This window comes from Megalobrama amblycephala, unplaced genomic scaffold (assembly GCF_018812025.1).
Source record: "Megalobrama amblycephala isolate DHTTF-2021 unplaced genomic scaffold, ASM1881202v1 scaffold474, whole genome shotgun sequence".
Taxonomy (NCBI): Eukaryota; Metazoa; Chordata; class Actinopteri; order Cypriniformes; family Xenocyprididae; genus Megalobrama; species Megalobrama amblycephala.
In genome coordinates, this window is record NW_025953398.1 from 29,094 (window position 1) to 48,990 (window position 19,897).

Sequence of the window (19,897 nt, forward strand, 5' to 3'; positions counted from 1 at the left end):
TCTCTAGGACAAACAGATGATGGGCAGCAGGGCTTTCTGTCTCAGCAGACATGTGGCGATCCTTGTCACTGTAAGAAATAAGGAGCGGTTACTGAATGTATATTTGAATCTGTTTGTGAGAGTTTGTGTATAAAAGTTTTGTGTCATTACCTGTTGCAGTACCAGTATGAATATTGAAAGAAAACAAATATGTATATTGGTGTATATTTTTTTTGTGGCTGAAAAGAAAAAAGTAGGCAAAAAATGAATGGCTTGGAAAATGGCCCGCTCATTCATCTTTGTGTAGCCTACTAAAAAAAGAAAAAGAAAAAAGAGACAAAGCCGCAGGGAAGTCGTTCAGGGCAACTTGGAGAGCAAGAGAGGTGGTGTTTTGTGGCTAAGAAAAAGAAGTAGGCACAAAAAGTAATGTGGGGAAGCCTGAGGGATGTTCGACATCCACCCTTGTCTCTTAATCCAGGCCTCCACTAGTGACTCACACGGCTGACGCCGACCGAAATGTTCTATAAAGAAGTATCCCAAGAAGCATTAGCCATTGTGGTCACATGTTCTAAGAGATTTCACTACTTGTGCATATATGACTGTAACAGAACGTGCATTTGGATCCTCACCAAGGACACGCTGTTCACGCAGCTTGAGCTGCTCGCTGCACCAGCGGCTGTAGCAGTGCCTCTAGTGTTTATGTCTGCGTGCCCTTTTCGGAGGAGGCCCGTCAAGAGTCACTGGGTAAGACTGAACCAGCAAGTCAAACGCCGTCTGTTCATTCATCCTTTTCTCTCGGCTGGAAGCCCCACCAAACCCACTTCTAGAAGATCAAAGAATTTTTTTTTTTTTTAAATGAAGAAAATGCCAATTAATGACTGCCTCGAGTAGCACAATTACTACTACTGATAATTTCGTTCACTAGATTTCAGATTGCATACCGTGTTTTTCCAGGAAGCTGGTCTGTCACGCTCTGGGCCAGAAATGCATCTGCCCGAGGGTCGCTGCTGGTCACACTGGGAAGGTTGTATCTAGAACACAGAGCAACATTAATATGCAAAACATAAAAGGACAAGTGGACCATGAGCAAATTTGTATACTTGAGATTTTGTAAGAAATGACACAGCACTTACTTGGCATGGAGTCTGTTCGAATCATTGCCGGGGTTATATATCGGCCTCCCACTACTCGACACAACAAATTTGTCCTCTGCTGTCGCATCATTTCCTTGAAGCGTCACCAGCCGTACCTTGTTGAAGTACAGACCAAAACCATAAAAACATACATATGAAGCTGTAGTCTTGCATGACTTTATCTGCTGTTATGGTGTAATTTTGAATATAAACTTGCATGTTCCTTGTCATCAGTCAGCAGTTCTTCCTCCTTCACTGCAACAGAAGCTCCGTTCGGCATGTGGGTTCTCCCCTCCCGTTCCTGAACCTGCAAACAGACATTTGTGTCAGCCGTCACAAACACTCACAAGGTACACGCATCTGCAGAGCACAAGATCAGGAGGCATGGGTAAAGTAAAATACACTTACGGTCATGTTCGTCACAACGTGTGCCTCGTTCGCACCTTCTCCAGGGCTTTGAGGAGCAGATGAAGGTAAAGAGGGCAGTGTGGGGGAAGGGAGGACTGGAGGTTTGTTTGTTACCACTAAGCCCTTCTTTTGCATCTCCTCTATCAACCTGAGGAAATTAAACACAAACATTTGAATAAATATTGAATATTGTACTGCAACATGACAAAGCAGTGAAGCATAAAATGTAATTTACACACCTGGCAAGAGGATCAGCAGTTGCCAAAATGTCTTTAATATTCGGGTACTCCCAGAAACGTCCCCTGTGGGTAAATTCAGCCAGCTCTTTCTTGGCTTGAATCACCGTGGCCTGAATCTCTGCCTCTGAGCGGTCGCGCATGCACACCGTCCTGAGGTGCCCAGGAAGAGAGCGTGGAGCCTTCTTGCAGTGAGGGCAGAGGAAGTACATCCGGCTGTGGAAAGATCTGTGTGAACAATAAGAAGACAAAGTTATATAATACATTTCCTTAAGTTAAATAACAAGTAGGCATCATGTCGTGAGACTCTCATTCTGCAGCACAACTCTTCAAAAATAACAAACGGCATCAGATGACACAAGGCCGAAGGAGCTTTCCAAACAAAGGAATATACGTAGAAAGACCTGTAGTGCTCCAGTAAGTTATAGAGAAAAGTGAATTGTTCCCAATAGATTATACTACATTTCCTAGCCAATACGAAATGACATTCAATAAGGCAGAAAACAATTATTTTATTCCAAGAAACCTCTACCCATCAATTTTACTCAGTCACAAAGACTATTTTGACTTGCTATCAAAACAATGCTTTTCTCATTTATTATATCTGGTCCAATAATATATATATATATATATATATATATATATTTTTTTTTTTTTTTTTTTTTTGACTGAGAAGCATTTACTAGATAAGTAAAGTATTGCCTTGGTTTCTGACTAAATAATTAATCAGTATAAGCAAAATAATATACCAGTGGGGTAAAAAGAAAAATATTATTGTTTTCAGTTTGAATTAAGATCTATTATGTATTAAACCATTGGCAGATAATTTAGCTTGTTTTAAGCAAAAACTCACTTAATTTCGATTTATTTCTTCAGAAAACAACACAATAATGCTTATATATCTACGGAAAGCTTATTTAAGAATTTTAGATAATTGGACTGTAAACAAGACAAAAATACTAAGTAAAACATTCTTTGCAGTGTACATAATAAGTACTTACCCTTCGGAAGCCATTTCATATGCTGAATATCCAAAACAAGCAGTGACTGACAAACAATAGATGATCTCCAGGTGATACTGAAAAACAACTGTAACCTTTCACAGCAGACAGGCTCCTTTAAACAGACCTCAGGTCAAACAGCCAATCAGCCCTCAGCACCCAACAGCCCCCAGATAAAACAACCAATCAGCATCCTGCACCCCCTGCCCAGGTGTTGATGGCCCATCATGCTCTAGTGCTGTAGTTTAGCTTATCTTAGATTAGTAAGAAACAAACAACAAAAATCTCTTCATCTCCATTTACTGTTTAAAGTATATGTAGATACCATAAATAAATGAAGATGGAACTTAGTTTATATATATTATTTATATATAGTCGACATATAATGTAACATATACAGTGCTCAGCATAAGTGACAAATAACATTTTAAACAATATCTTAATGAACACAAAAACAATTTCCAAAATGTTGACAAGACTAAGTTTAACTTATAACATGAAAGCAAGGTCAATAATATAACTTACACATTTTTCAGTTTCATTGAGATATTGTTTAAAATGTTACTTTCAAAGGGGGTGTACTCATTTACGCTGAGCACTGTACATGTACATTTATTGTTGACATACTGTATATAATGTAACATTCACATATAAAAAAACTTTTAAAATATTTGAAACATTTAACTTTTTTTTACATTTACAGACATTTGTAAACATGTTGTTTTTGTATACAAACCTGACACTTATCACAGATATGTATATTATATAGTTTGACTGTTGTCTTAAATACTTTATCACAAAGCTTTATGAGTGTTTCAGTTTCACACATTTTGATGTTATTTCATTACTTTTATTGTAAATAGTGTTTTGATTTATAGTTGGTCAAAGTTGTGTTACTTTAAAATGACAAATGCATCTTTTGTGAGCTGGTTTATGTGTGACTCCATTAACACTGCAGTCATCTTTAGTAAAGGTCACCATGGTTTACACATGAGATGATGTGCTGTAAATCACTGCATCATGTGATCATGACCGTCACAAAGACTTTATGTGTGACTCCATTAACACTGCAGTCATCATTAGTACAGGTCACTTTGGTTTACACATTAGAGATGATGTGGTGTAAATCACTGCATCATGTGATCATGACCGTCACATTACCTGCTGTTACATAACAAAGACTTTATGTGTGACTCCATTAACACTGCAGTCATCTTTAGTACAGGTCACCGTGGTTTACACATGAGATGATGTGCTGTAAATCACTGCATCATGTGATCATGACCGTCACAAAGACTTTATCAAAGACTTTATGTGTGACTCCATTAACACTGCAGTCATCTTTAGTACAGGTCACCGTGGTTTACACATGAGATGATGTGCTGTAAATCACTGCATCATGTGATCATGACCGTCACAAAGACTTTATCAAATACTTTATATGTGACTCCATTAACACTGCAGTTATTTTTAGTACAGGTCACTTTGGTTTACACATTAGAGATGATGTGCTGTAAATCACTGCATCATGTGATCATGACCGTCACATTACCTGCTGCTACATAACAAAGACTTTATGTGTGACTCCATTAACACTGCTTCATTAGTACAGGTCCTGTCATTTACACATCAGATGTGCTGTAAATCACTGATCACGACACATTCAGATGCTCTGCTTCTACATAACAAAAGCTCTTTATGTGTGAAAACAACATCTGTTTAATTCATCATCTATACTGAGGATATTTTCAACTTAGTACAAACCTTGAAAACCCCAAGTGGCAGATAATTTAACTTGTTTTAAACAAAAACTCACTTAAGGTTTTTCCCCCACAGAAAAAAAACGCAATATCTTATGCAATTTTACTTATCTAGTAAAAGCTTCTTGATTTAAGAATTTATAGATATTTGGACAGGAAACAAGACAAAAATACTGATTAAGTAAAGCATTTTTTCCCCATTGTCTTGGATTGGATCTCTAATTAATGTATGATGCTAACTGCAAATTTTTTAATTATTAAACATTGCAAATAAAAGATAAATGCTATCATCATCATGATCAAGCCTTGGAAAAAAAGTAAGTTCTGTAGTGTGAGCTTGTCCTATCCGTCTCCTTTCTTTTTGCTGGCTTTGTTCCGGTAATTAGAGAAGAGTTTAGACATTTTGGCAGGAGGCTGCTCATCTACATCATTACTGCTCTCAGAAATGCAGACTGGTTTTTGGGCTTCAGCCACACTGAGATCTGAATATATATGATAGAATAATGGTTAGCAGCAATAATATTAATGTTATACCTTATTCACAACCAGAGCTGCACAATTCTTGATAAATTGAGAATCACAATTCTTTGTTTAAAATAAAAACTAACCCTCTGGGGTTCTTCATTTAGGAGTCACACTCAGGACCTTCGCGGTCAAAAGTGACCTGACCCCTGAAATCAAATATTTTTTTTTTCCCCAGTAAAATCAATGTAATATATTTTTATTCAATAATATTTTTTCTTTTGAATTTTTAGAGAATTTTATGGTAATAATTAATATTTATGCAATAATTATGATCTATTTTTCCCCATTGAAAAAATACAATTTATATATATATAATTTTTTATTATTTTTCAAGTAATGCTGTATTTCAGGTTAAAAAAGAAACTAGGCCTTTAAAATAATTTTTTTTTAAGTCTGATTGGTGCCACCTGGTGGGAGTAGTGTAGTGAGCAATAATTTCATGCAATACCATAGTTAACCACTAGATTGATGTACAGCTCTCTATAGAAATGCTTGTGAATTCCCTAGTTGTTTTTGCACATATTTTCTCCTTTTGTTTAGGTTGTTGATTTGAATATATATTGAGAGATAGACTACACTTGTACACTTTTTCTCAAAGACTACTTTTGTCAAGTTTTTTGTTTGTTTGTTTGTTTGGTCTAAATGGTAATTTGAAGTGCCAGTTTTACTTTATAATACAGTCAAACCTGAGCATTGTGTTAGAAAGAGAACAAATGGAAAGCAATTTGTTACCCACTTTTTTAATTCTAATTTAATAAAAATGCAATTCATTCATCATAACATTTTTTATAAACCTTTTATAATAAACATTTTCATTAAATCTGTTTTTTGTACTATTCAATGAACAGTAACTCATCTTCAAAAGGCAACAGCAATTATGAACAAAAAAATAAAATATCAGCAAAAGTATAATAATTATAAAACAGTAAATGGAAAATAGAACTATAACTATATTTACATATTATCTGCATATTTACATACTAACTGTAATTAGTGTTTGTTGCACATGTCACAGATCACAACTGAGTGTCTCTTGCATATTGGATGATTGCACTTTGTGCAAATGATGCTTGTTTCCACTTGGCAGCTCTGGCTTATTCTTTCGAATCATTCCTACCATCCTTATTCTTTTCTGCAGGAGCTCTGTGCCAAGAGCATAAGACGTAAAAAAAATTGTCACATGTGACAATATGCTCTTGAAGGTCATTCATCATTTCGAGGACTATTCTTTTGCTCAGGTTTTTCTTGTGACAGTAGCTGGTCTTTGCATCACAGGCTGCCCAGATTTTAATTCCATATTTGGCAGGTTTTGATGGCATATATTGTTTGAAAGGGCACCGGCCCCTGAAACCGACCAGGCACTCATCAACAGTGATGTTGAGATCAGGACGGTACATGAATGGTAGTCTTTCTACCCAGTGAATCCTCATTCCTGTTGCAAAGTTTGTGGCAGCCTCTCAAATCTTCCTCTTCAGAGCTTTCATCAAATGGGTCATCTGGCTCAGTGCTCTCTTCTTCACTAGAATGAACTAAATACTCTAGAGTCTCCAGGACAGTATCCCTTTGCCATTGTGCTGAGTGAACTGTGGGCTAGGCTCAAAGTGGTAATATTTATACCCAAGTTTTTGTTTTCATAAACAGATGCTGTGATTGGTGTTTTGTTTTTATAAACAGGTGCTGCAATAGACCTGAAGGTTGTTACCAGGGAAGAATTCCATCCTTTGATCTTACTCTGTGTGTGTGTGTGTGTGTGTGTGTGTGTGTGTGTGTGTGTGTGTGTGTGTGTGTGTGTGTGTATGTGAGAGAGTGTACTTGTGTGCCAATCTGTTAATGTGTGTGAGTGTGTGTGGCAAATGGGGCAGACCTTCAAGAGTCTGCATGCTGTGAAGTTTGAAGTTTACAACTGTGTGTTTGATTGCTCTAGTCTACATCAGAGAACCAGAAAGTCTTTTAAGAGCGTCAACATCACAATTTAATTTGCTAAATAGGCAGCAACTCACACTAATGACCCCTGACATTGAAGACTTTACTTACTGATTTAATTACAAATATGTGAAACATTTCATTTTTAACTTGACTGAACCTTTTAGCAATAGTTCTGGTATTGAATAAACTACATTTATGCTTGAAATTTTGCTTATTTTACTTGATTACTGATTCTTGAGAGATAAATTGTGTTTCAGTTTGCACTGACACATGAATGAACTCATACAACCTTTTTAACACGTTTCTTTGTATCATTTTTGTCACTGTTTTGATTTTAATACAAAGATTATCTGATAAATATGGTTAGATTTCAGTTCACTTCTGTGATTGTAGAAAATGCAGCGTCTGAACAGGACTTTTATTTTGGAGTGACGACATGACGTCATAAGACTGCGCCGAGCTTCCTGCATCTGCTGTGATTCTGTTGAAGGAAAGGTTTGTTTTAAGAATTTAAGCTGTTTTAATCGATAGAAACAGTTCAGTGATATATAGTTATAGTGTGTTTTGTTTTAAACAAGCGATGTGAAATGAGTTTATTTACTATTTAATGTAACATTGTAATTGTTTATCTAACTGTAATGAAGGATATATTTGTGTGAGTAAAGCTCATATCCACTGATGAGAAACAGTAAACCTGCGTCTCATTTCTCTCTCTAAATCATAAATCAGTTTATCATGAACACGAGTTCAGTCTCTGGAGAGTAATAGTGGAGAAACTGAACTTTTCAACTCCAGAGTCAATTGAATCAAACACTTTGAGAAATGATTCAGTGAATCACGACACGTGCTGCTCAAACAGTGAACGATGAACAACAAACACTAACAAACTAACTAATCATGTTTTCATCAAAGAGTAATCATTTAAATATAATCTATAATTCATTAAATACCAAATGTAGATCATAAACTTCTAAATATTAAGTGTTTAATTTACAGCGTTAGTTTTGAGTGTTTTTTAACAGGTGAAGACTATTAACTCTGTTATTCTTTTCTTACAGATGGAGTTTATTAAAGAAGAGACTGAAGACATGAAGATAATTATTAAAGATGAGACTGAAGACATGAAGATTGAAGATATTGAGGAACAAACAGGTTGGTTTTATTCTCATCGTTTTATTGATCCTAAAATGTCCAGCTCTACAGAAATAGAGAATATTTTCTACAACATAAAACCAAACATCTACTTCTGAATAGAGAACAATGAAAAACAAAAAACTTTGAGCATCTTAATGCTCAGAAGTGCTGTACTTACATTTTAACATACCTGAACATAAACAGCAGTAATTCAACATTAAATCAAGCAAAATAATTATTTTATAAAGAACCATTTAATGTGTGTCATATGGAGGAAAGTCAGGAGAAACATTTTGAACAGAGTGAACTGATAATATTTGATGAAACCAGTGAAAATATTCACACCTTGTCATTTGTGGTACAGGTGTAGTTTGGAAATCAATAAGCGCTGACAGATGAAATGGTGTGAAAATTACATGTTGTGACAAAATTATCATGGTTGTCATTTTAATGTTCTGTAAAAGTTCTGATACAAACTGAAATAAGTTCAGTTAAACTAACAAATTAAATCAGCAGCACTGGATTTGTGTGAATAAACATTAAAGGGATAGTTGACCCAAAAATGAAAATTCTGCTGTCGTCCCAAACCCCTGTGAGTTTCTTACTTCTGCTGAACACAAAAGAAGATATTTTGAAGAATTCTTGACCAAACATTGACTTCCTCAGTAGAAGAAAAGTACTATTGAGGTCAGTGGAAATTGTAAGCTGTCTGATTACCAATATTCTCCAAAATTTGTGTTCAACAGAAGAACTTGTACAGGTTTGAAAAAACATAATGGTGAGTAGATGACAGAATTTTCATTAATAACCCATTAATATTGCAAGCCAAAAGTCACAATTTTGATTGTAAGTGCCAAATAAATACAAAGTCGGACATGGGTCATTGTTATGTGCTCATAGATATAAATTTATGTGTAACTCCTAAATGCAATGAGATGCTCACTGTGAGGACACATAAAAAAATTGGTGGTGCTATAATTAAACAAAACATGAAATTTGCTTTTTCTACAGTACTGTTGTAACTTGAGACACAAAAAAAACGTCACTGCAAAATGACCAAAAATGTTCTAAAGCCGTGACTCTGCAATGGTTTTGCATATTGACACCAAACTCTGTGTCATTGTTATGCCAAACTGACCACATCAATTAACTGACAGTGCCACCTACTGGTCAAACACAAACGGCAATTTAATTGGTTACTTTATTTTAAGATGACGATTACATTGTAATCACTCAAAGAAGAACTGAGTAATTTTAAAGGATTAGTTCACTTCAGAGTTAAATTTTCCTGATAATTTTAACTACATTGTATTTACTATAGAGCTAGGGTTGAGGTTTGGTTTAATTTCGCAATTAAGCATTATTAACTCATTACTATAGTGTGTAACTACATCACTTTAAATGTGATTTGAATAGGATTTCAAACCACACATGAATGTAGCTTGAAATGGATTTGTATAAATTGCATTTCATGTGATTGATTGATTGATTGATTTATTTATTTTGCAGTTCACACTTGCTAAATCTGATTTCAATCAGATATGCACAAAAATCAGATTTGGACTGATGGTGTGAATGTAGCCCAAGACTTTGTTGATGTAAAATTACGTACAGATTTTTGATATCTCGATTGCTGTTGCCATGGCACCGGATTTATTTGAAATTTAGATCAGGGGTTTTCTACCTGTGGGGCCCCTAGGGGGCGCGAGCACCCGATTTTGCTATCAAATCATTAGTCATCCACTAGAGGGTGCAATTTGACTATTCTCCCAACTAATCAATGGCTATGGTTACAGCAGGTTTGGCACAACTGAATTTGAGAAAAAGCATCTAAAAACAAATTGGACTGGTGGCTTGTAAAATCAAGAATATCAGATTTATAAAAACTGAGATTAAAGGGTTATTTCACCCAAAAATGAAAATTATGTCATTAATTACTCACCCTCATGCCGTCCCACACCCGCAAGACCTTTGTTAATCTTCAGAACACAAATGAAGATATTTTAGTTGAAATCCGATGGCTCAGTGAGGCCTGCATAGGGAGTAATGACACTTCCTCTCTCAAGATCCATAAAGGTACTACAATCATATTTAAATCAGTCCATGTGAGTACAGTGGTTCAATATTAATATTATAAAGCGACGAGAATATTTTGGAGCGCCAAAAAAACCCAAAATAATGACTTATTTAGTGATGGCCTGATTTCAAACCACTGCTTCAGGAAGCTTTCGGATCATAAATGAATCAGTGTATCGAATCTGCTGTTCGTAGCGCCAAAGTCACGTGATTTCAGCCGTTGGCAGTTTGACACATGATCCAAATCATGATTCAGTACAACAGAGCTGTTGAGAACATATCCACATCGCTATGATTCAGATGCTTTACTTTATGCTGCCACCGCTGTCATTTTTTGTTGTCTGTTTATTTTGTTATTGAGAGAAAAACGTGCAGTACTTATCACATTCTATCAAACACCTCTCAGGAGTACGGATGGCATTGGCAGATTCAGTGAGTTTCCCGAGTTTTGGAATTATATAACATGGTCTATTTTTGCAAACAGCTGACTCTTGTCAATCTGATGCTAAAGCCACGGGTATACTTCACTTTCCGCGCCCTGGTCGTGTCCGCACATCCTTCAAAGTATACTAAATGGATGCGGATGCGTGCAGATGACCGAGTTCGACACACGCGCAATACAAATTTTTTCTATACTCTTTACCAGACTTGTTTCATCAATGGGACATTTGTTGGGCAGGATCGGAGAAGAAAAATAGTGCATCCACCAATTGCAACATAGTTCAGAATATACACCAAGAGAACAGGAATCAAAAACGATGGAGAAGGCATGCCTCTTGAGTTTACTCGTCTTGTTTTTGAATCGCTCTTTACTCATTCTTCTTCGACTGCACATTGTGCTCAGTACTGTGCGTATTGTCACCTAGTGGACTCTTCTTTCCTGCTTGCGCTGTTGCACATGCACCGTCCGCACGGCCGCGAGCCCTCTGCATGATGAAAATTACGTCATGCGGACGGTGCACGAACGCGGATGGCTGAAGTATACCCGGGGCTTAACGCTATTGATGCACCTACTGCTTCTCCGGCTATGCGTCAGTTTACGTTCTGAGATGACGCTGACATCTAGCAGTTGGGTTTATAAGCACAATAGCACAATTTGACTTGCTGTGGAACAAATAATAGATTAATAAGACCAAAGATTGCCCGTTTTATGTACTCAAATTGAATTATGTCTCATGTTTAACCACTATAAGAGCCAGCGGTAAATCCCCGAAGCACTGCCCGAGATTAAGCTGTTCTCGGCGCTTACACAACCCCTGAATGGCTGCTGGTGCCCTGGAGCTCGCATCTCTCAAAAACATCTAAATTAATTGTAAAATAGGCGCTATTATTAAATATAAGTCACATATATATATATATATATATATATATATATATATATATATATATATATATATATATATATATATATATATATATATATATATATATATATATATATATAATATGTATGGATTATGCAGGCCGTCAGCAGCTAGGAATTAAGTCCTACCATGATGTACAGGGTACAACAGGCCATATTTTATTCCTTTAGCCCTTAGTTTCTCCCGTGGACCGTCAAGCAGTTTGCGTTGGGAAGACACCTCTGCTGGAAAGTCCGGAAAGATACTGATACGACTCCCATCAAAACAGAGAGCGGGCTTTGGTTACGGGCGAGCCACAGTATCTTAGTCTTAATTGTATCATGAAGTATCCTGGCAATCATAACTTGCGGTCTGTTGTTCACAATGGGGCCAATGCGGTGACCTCGGTCAACCTTTGTCACGCGGAAAATGATCTTCTCCGATAGTGAAGGCAATAGGCCAGAGACAAATTGTGTGGGGTTGCCCTTCTCGATGTTCTCACAAAGACCAGCTATTTTGATAATTTGTCAATGAGATCTGGCCTCTAAACCCGTTACCTTGGACTTCAGAGACACATTCTCTTGTGATAAACTTGCTAAAGTGCCTTCCACTGTGTCGGCTGACGAGGACGAGCCTTTTTGACAGTCTTTTTAGATTTATTCATCATCAGCATGTTAATTATGTTGAGTGATCAAATTTAGCAAGAGCAACAAAGTTTTAAATGATCATTTCAACAAGTGTGACGGAGCTAATGAAAACACGTCCTACTCCATGTGCTGCTCTCTAGCGCTCTTTGGTATCGGGGGTATTTTTACGAGTACGTGTACAAGTATATGAGCTTAGTATCGGCCCAATACTGATACTGGTATTGGTGCATCCCTACTGAAAACTCCTGATTTAGATCATGTTGAGGTTTTATGTGTAATCATGGGAGCTGATTAATTATTGTTTATGGTCATGATGCCACCAGCTGGCAGCAATAGGTGTGGCATGTATTCAAGCATTTAAAAAAGTCCTTTTATAGTTTATTTTATAAAAAACTGACAACTGACTACAGGTCGGCTCCATAGCAGATTTCAAGCAATTAAGAGCTTAGAGAGTTACATGTAAAGTACTAGACAGATTCTGCTAGTATTGGACATTTACAAGTAACAGTTTAACTGTAAAATGTAAGTTTTGTGCTGAGGAAAGCACATCTCATTTAATTGTTTTTTTTTTTTTAAGTTGCCAGCCATCACCAGCATTTTTGATTATTATTACAAAACTTTAATGACCCCAGAAGATTTTGTTGTATGAATAGCTGAACATGCAATATGTCAAGAAAAATAACACAGATGATTGCGTTAGTTTGCATGTACTTGATCAAAGCTTTTATCGCTTCTTCCTGCTGCTGCTGCTTCTGTGTTTTGATCTGGAGGTTTTGTACTGATTCAGATAAGTAAAAGCACCCCTACCGTATACCAGGAAAATTCTGTCAATGGTGGGAAAGTTTTGTGTCATAAATTATTCTCAAAATGTGTCTTAAACCAAAATTAAGGGTGTACTCACACTTGTGAGCACTTTTGACCCTCAAAGTCTAGTTTGTTTGGCTAGTGTGATTGCTCCTCCGTACCATGCCCTGGCCCGCTTGAAGAGATTAGGCTCGGTACGGCTGTAGTGAGATCGCTAACCGTGCCGCAGTATGGAACAGCTTCTACTTTTGTGTGTGCTATGTCTGACATCATTACAATGACAAATATCTTCTATTACTAATAGAATAGTTCACTTTTCAGTTAAGTTAATTAATTCAAGTGTATTTAGGTTTATAACAGGTCTGGTGCTTGTCTTATTGGTGAACAGGAATAGTAGTCTGCAAATATCTCTATCAATGTCAGGTCTTCTCTAACAAGCTGATGATCTTCACCAGATGTGCAAAATACAGGAGACATACAAAATGTGCAGTGGTGGGTCCCTGTGGACCAGGTTTGAAAACCACTGGTGTATTGATTATAAGATCTATAGACGGGATGGGCAACTCTGGTTCTGTAGGGACACTATTCTGGAGAGTTTAGCTCCATCCTTGATCAAATACACCTGCAAAATTTAACCCAACCCCAATATTTAACCTTTATTCTTGAGGACTGCTTGAAAATTACAGGCACATGTATTTAAATAGAGATAAAACTGAACTATGCAGGTCCTCCAGGACCAAAGCTGCCCATCCCTGATCCATAGGGTATGGTATAGATCAGGGGTGTCCAACCCTGCTCCTGGAGAGTTACCGTCTTACAGACTTCAGTCCCAACCCTGCTCCAACACACCTGCTGTAATTATCAAGGAACCCTGAACATCCTGATTAGCTGGTTCAGGTGTGCTTGATTGGAATTGGACCTGAAATCTGCAGGATGGTAGCTCTCCAGGAGCAGGTTTGGACACCCCTGGTATAGATCATACATGTTGTTGGTTTTGATGCTTTAAATGTCTAAATTGTTTTGTCTATTTTTGTCCTAGACCTAACAGCACTGAGAGAGGCTAGCCATGAACTTAATGAAAGGGAAGAAGAGAAAGAACATAATGATAAACATGATTTCATGACTGGGGAAAGGTCGACGCTGGCTAAAAAGACTTCCTCACGAAACAGAGTTCAAAAGACAGGAACTAAAAGATATTTCACCTGCCAACAGTGTGGAAAGAGTTTTGATCAACTTAGAAACCTTCAAGTCCACATGAGAATTCACACTGGAGAGAAACCCTTTTCTTGTCGGCAATGTGGAAAGAGTTACATTCAAAAAGGAAACCTTAAAGTCCACATGAGAATTCACACTGGAGAAAAGCCTTACACCTGCCAACAGTGTGGAAAGAGTTTCAATCAAAAAGGAAACCTTAATGTCCACATGAGAATTCACACTGTAGAGACCCCATTCGCCTGCGTACAGTGTGGACAGAGTTTCAGTGAAAAAGGGAGACTTGAAATCCACTTGAGAATTCACAAAGGAGAAAAGCCTTACACCTGTCAAGAGTGTGGAAAGAGTTTCACACAAAAAAGAAACCTTAAAGTCCACATGATATCTCACACTGGAGAGAGCCCATTCACCTGCCAACAGTGTGGAAAGAGTTTCAGTGACAAAAGAAAACTTGAAATCCACACAAGATCTCACACTGGAGAAAAGCCTTACACCTGCCAACAATGTGGAAAGAGTTTCAGTGAGAAAGGAAACCTTACAGCACACATGAGAATTCACACTGGAGAAAAGCGTCATACCTGTCAAGAGTGTGGAAAGAGTTTCAGACAAAAAGAAAAACTTGAAATCCACATGAGAATTCACACTGGAGAAAAGCCTTACATCTGTCAAGAGTGTGGAAAAAGTTTCAGTCATAAAGGAAACCTTGTAGTCCACATGAGAATTCACACTGGAGAAAGCCCATTCGCCTGCCAACAGTGTGGAAAGAGTTTCAGTCAAAAATATAAACTTAAAACCCACATGAGAATTCACACTGGAGAAAAGCTTTACACCTGCCAGCAATGTGGGCAGAGTTTCAGTCAAAAAGGAGGCCTTAAGCACCACATGAGAACTCACACTGGAGAAAAGCCTTACACCTGCACTCTGTGCGGGAATGGCTTTACACGGGAGCAAATCCTTAGGGAACACATGAATATTCACACTGGAGAGAAGCCTTTTACATGTGATCAGTGTGGAAAGAGTTTCGCACATAAATTGTCACTTTATTTTCACATGAGAATTCACACTGGAGAGAAGCCGTACAAATGTGATCAGTGTGGAAAGAGTTTCAGTCAAATAGGAAACCTTAAAGACCACATGAGAACTCACACTGGAGAAAAGCCTTACACCTGCACTCTGTGTGGGAATGGCTTTACACGGGAACAAATCCTTAGGGAACACATGAATATTCACACTGGAGAGAAGCCTTTTACATGTGATCAGTGTGGAAAGAGTTTCACATATAAATTGTCACTTTATTTTCACATGAGAATTCACACTGGAGAGAAGCCATACAAATGTGATCAGTGTGGAAAGAGTTTCACACGAAAATCGTCACTTCATTGTCACATGAAAATTCACACTGGAGAGAAGCCATTCATGTGTGATCAGTGTGGAAAGAGTTTCAGATTCATGGGTAACCTTAGGGACCACATGAGGATTCACTCGAAAGAGAGCTGTTTTAGAAGTCGTCACTCTGGAAAGAGCAGAGGTGTAAAGAGTACCTGAAAACCATACTTGAATAAAAGTACAGATACCTTATCTGCCTCATCTCCTAAATCAAACACCTGCGATTCACAACTAACTGCTAATACACTTGCATTCATGTAAAGTAGCCTTGTTGGCAAGTTTGGGTGAGTAAAGGAAAACATACAAGATATAGTACCTACAATGCCTTCTTTATAGCAGAAACTGCTGCAGAAAGTTAGGTGCCATGCAAAATGTAATGTAATTATTGGAGTAAAACATACATTTACTTGTTCATAAATGTAGTCAAGTAAAGAGTAAAAGTTGCTAATATCCTGATACAAAGTAGCCAAAAAGATACTTAAGTACAGTAACTAATAGCATTTACTCAAACACTTTACACCACTGGGAAATAGTTCCACAGACAGTTTCCGTAACTGGCAGATTTAAAGAAAATTACCGCAGTTTGGCAAATAAATTACGGACAGTTACAAACACATTACCAATCATGTAGGCTTTAAATATAAAGCTTATGTTTAAATGTTTTTCCACTTGTGTGAGCAACATAATATATAGGTCAAAAGTATTAGTTCATACAGGGTTCCCACGGGTCATGGAATTTTTAAATTTCTATTCCGCACATTCAAAGTCAGGAAATGTTATAATTTTTTGTCCAAGTCATGGAATATCAGGGATTTTTGTTTGTTGCTTTAAATTTTAGTTTCCATTTATCAAAATGTATTCTATACCTTATTTTTTGTTTTTTGTCACGTTGTTTCACTCGTTTTGTATTGTAGTGGTTAGGCTATTTTTCAGCGCCATTTTATTTCCTTGAGCTCATCAACTGGCAATCACTTAATCCAGGGGTCTCCAAACTCGGTCCTGGAGGGCCACTGTCCTGCAGAGTTTAGCTCCAACTTGCCTCAACACACCTGCCCAACAAAGCAAATGGGCATTCATTTAAGATTTTAGGACAATGATGCTGTTGTTACACACTACATCACTTCTGGATTCGTGGGCCACACAGTATTAAAACTGATGTCAATAGATGTCACAGACAAAAACAATCTCATTCATGCAACTAAAGTTCATGTGGGGTTCTCTGCAGACAAAATGCTGAAGGAACTGGTGTCATCACAGAAGATCAGTGAGAAGAGTGTTATAGTTCAGGATGGATTGCAGAAAGTGCTTACTGACACTTGCAGGGAAATTACAAGAAAAATCTCCACTTGTGTGCAACATGGATTGCCTAGATCCAGGGAGGATGGCAAGCAATAAAGATTCATCATGCATCAACAAGTTGAAAAACATCCTCAAACTGCTCAGTGAGACCAAACAAGTGCAATGATATTCTCAAACAGTACAGGAAGTTCATCAATAAGACTGCTGAAGAGAAGGGCAGATTTCACTGACTTCAATCCCATCACAGGTCAGGTAGATACCCTATTCTATAATAAGTCAAGAGAAAAGGTGTACGAAACACTGTGAAATGTTGTGGCACTCCTCCTAATTTTAAGTGTTAGAAACTTTTCTGCAACCTCTTCGATGGGTTCGAAGGGAGCCATAGAAAGGCCCTGAAGCACAGTGGCCAAATCCCATGCTGGAACTCTCATGCGTACTGCAGGTCTCATCCTCAAAGTGCCACGAAGGAAACGAGTAATTAGAGGGTGTCTCCCCAAAGAAACCCCACTTAAAGGAGCGTGGTAAGCAGCTAAGGCCGCCACGTACACCTTCAGTGTGGAGGGGGATAACCCTGCAGAAAATCTCTCCTGTAGGAAGTCCAGCACCACACTAACCGGGCAGTTAACTGGATCCCACTGATGATTTTCACACCAGGAAGTGAATAATCTCCACTTCAAGGCGTAGAGTTTCCTCGTGGATGGAGCTCTGGACTGGAGTATGGTCTCAACAACCTCAGTTGAGAGACCGGAATCTATGAGACGTGCCCCCTCAGAGGCCACGCCCACAAAGAGAACCGTCTAGGAGAGAGACCAGGTCCGAAAACCATATCCGAGTCGGCCAGAACGGGGCTACTAATAATAGACGGGCCCCGTTCCGGCGAACTCTGTCCAGAACCCCTGGGAGCAGAGCGATCGGGGGAAATGCGTACAGCGGTAGCCTCGGCCACGGCTGTACCATAGCGTCCTGCCCGAGAGGTGCTGGGTGAGTTATGGAGAACCACAGTGGACAGTGAGTCGTCCCTCGAGACGCAAACAGATCCACCCTGGCTTCGCTGTAGTTCTCCCAAAGAGTCTTCACCACATCCGGATGAAGTCTCCATTCCCCGGGCCTCGGCCCCTGCCTCGACAGGATGTCTGCTCCCACATTTTGGTACCCAGGGATGTAAACTGCTCTGAGGGATAACATGAAGATGATTATCTGTCTGGCATAGCCGCTCGCTCTAACGTTAACTTAGATAAATGTTCACTATTATATTCAAGGGCAAATTCCAAACGGCATTTTTGAGCCCTTGAAGGGCACTTTGAGAAAAGGACGCCATTAGTGTTTCGAACGAAAATGAACAACTGAATCCATTTACTAAGGGCCTATTAGTGAAGGGTACATGCAGTAGTCACTGAGAGGAAGTAATCTTATCATTTATGGTCATGTGACCCAGCGAATACTAGTGATTATTTTTTAAACTTGGATGACGGGAGAGTTGGGGTGTGACAGTATGGGATTTTTTTCAGACTGGTTGTATTTTTGAAAGCTTCTGACAACAACAGGGCTGGCACAGTGTTTGACCAGTTTGTTCAAGCCACAGCTAGGTATGGGGTTCCATCTCGAGTTAGATGTGACCATGGAGGAGAAAACAATACAGTTTGTTTGTTTATTAATATCTATCGTGGATCTGAGAGAGTAAGTGCCATCCGTGGTAGAAGTGTGCACAACCAAAGAATCGAGAGACTTTGGGGAGATCTTTGGTGGGGCATGACTAATGTGTACCACCAGCTTTTCTCCTTTCTCATTGACTGTACCAACGAGCTACACATGTGAGATCCAGGAGGGCCACAGTTCAGCAGAATAAAGCTACAACCCTACTCAAACACATATAAATCAGGACAAAGATTCAACTGAGAAAGCTTCAGTGCCACATCATATTGACATATGCCAAAATTATGTACTGCAATTTGCATGTCTCAGTCAGTTTCTTCAGAATGGTTACAGAGCTGTGATGACAATGCAGCTTATCAGTTTTTTTATTGGCCAAACTCTTATTATATCTCATTACTTCAGTCCCTTTTATTGTTACTAATTTTAAACCTCTTTTCTTGTATTCTTACTGTTAATTCAAACGCAGTGTGATTTACTATCATTGCATTCCAAGTGGCAATAAAAATGTCTCCAAAGGGCCCTTTTGAATGGAGAAATATCATGACAACAATGTTGAAAAACTGATTCAAAATTAAGTATAAAAAAATAATGATCTTGTGTACACTTATGTATATTCAAATGTTATTTTTACTTGAGTACATCAAATCACATTTTTAAAAGTGATTGATTAATTAAATGTGTATTAAACTAGATTTTTTTAAAAAGTTACCTTTTTATTTATTGTGGATATTCGTCAATTAACTATTTACCACGACTTTATAGATGGGTCAAGCTGTAAAGTCATTAAAGGAACTGTTGAAAGGAGATGAGAAGAACCCAAATGAACTGAGTGAGCAAGAAAACCGTGTCAGATGGATCTGACCTGGATGCAAGACCAGTTCAAAAACAGCCTGGGACTGCTCAAACTGATACGTGTCATGAAAAGAGTGTTTTTACAACAACAACAAAAAAACACAACTAAAGAAACAACAGAAACAGAGGCAATCTGAAGACATAGAAATTCAAAAACTTGCAGTGTTAAAAGACATGTCAGCATTCATTCAAACTGGGAATGTAAAGCAGTTTGGGCAGCAGGTGGCAGTAGAAATTAGTAACATTAAAGATCACACTTTGCGAATTTGCGTAAAGAGGAAAATAATGAACACAATTTATGAGGCACAAGAATCCGAGCAGTTTGGTTGCAGCCCCAAATTATTCACCAAACCCACCCTTTCTTGCACATCAGCCACCCTCACCATATCCACCAACATTTCAACTCCCACCTCAATTTTCATCTCACTCACTTCCACCACCACATGCACAAGCACACAATTACAAGACACAACTTGACCATCCTCAAACACATGGGTTTCCTAAGATGGTCCATGATGTTGAG

At 38.1% G+C, this 19,897-nt stretch overlaps 1 protein-coding gene across 1 annotated transcript; it reads left to right on the top strand.

The window, feature by feature from the left end:
* Nucleotides 1–7,887: 7,887 nt before the first annotated feature.
* On the top strand, nt 7,888–19,463 carry LOC125261734 (gastrula zinc finger protein XlCGF57.1-like). Its single transcript, XM_048180302.1, has 2 exons — nt 7,888–8,120; nt 14,012–19,463. Exons 1-2 carry the CDS (start codon nt 8,027–8,029, stop codon nt 15,727–15,729), a joined length of 1,812 nt encoding a protein of 603 aa, XP_048036259.1. The 5' UTR covers nt 7,888–8,026; the 3' UTR covers nt 15,730–19,463.
* The last annotated feature ends 434 nt before the right edge of the window (nt 19,464–19,897 follow it).

Coding starts and splice junctions, on each gene's coding strand:
- LOC125261734 (XM_048180302.1), top strand. CDS start 8,027: ATGGAGTTTATTAAAGAAGAGACTGAAGACATGAAGATAATTATTAAA. Junction 8,121..14,011: donor AGATATTGAGGAACAAACAG/GTTGGTTTTATT, acceptor TTTTTGTCCTAG/ACCTAACAGCACTGAGAGAG.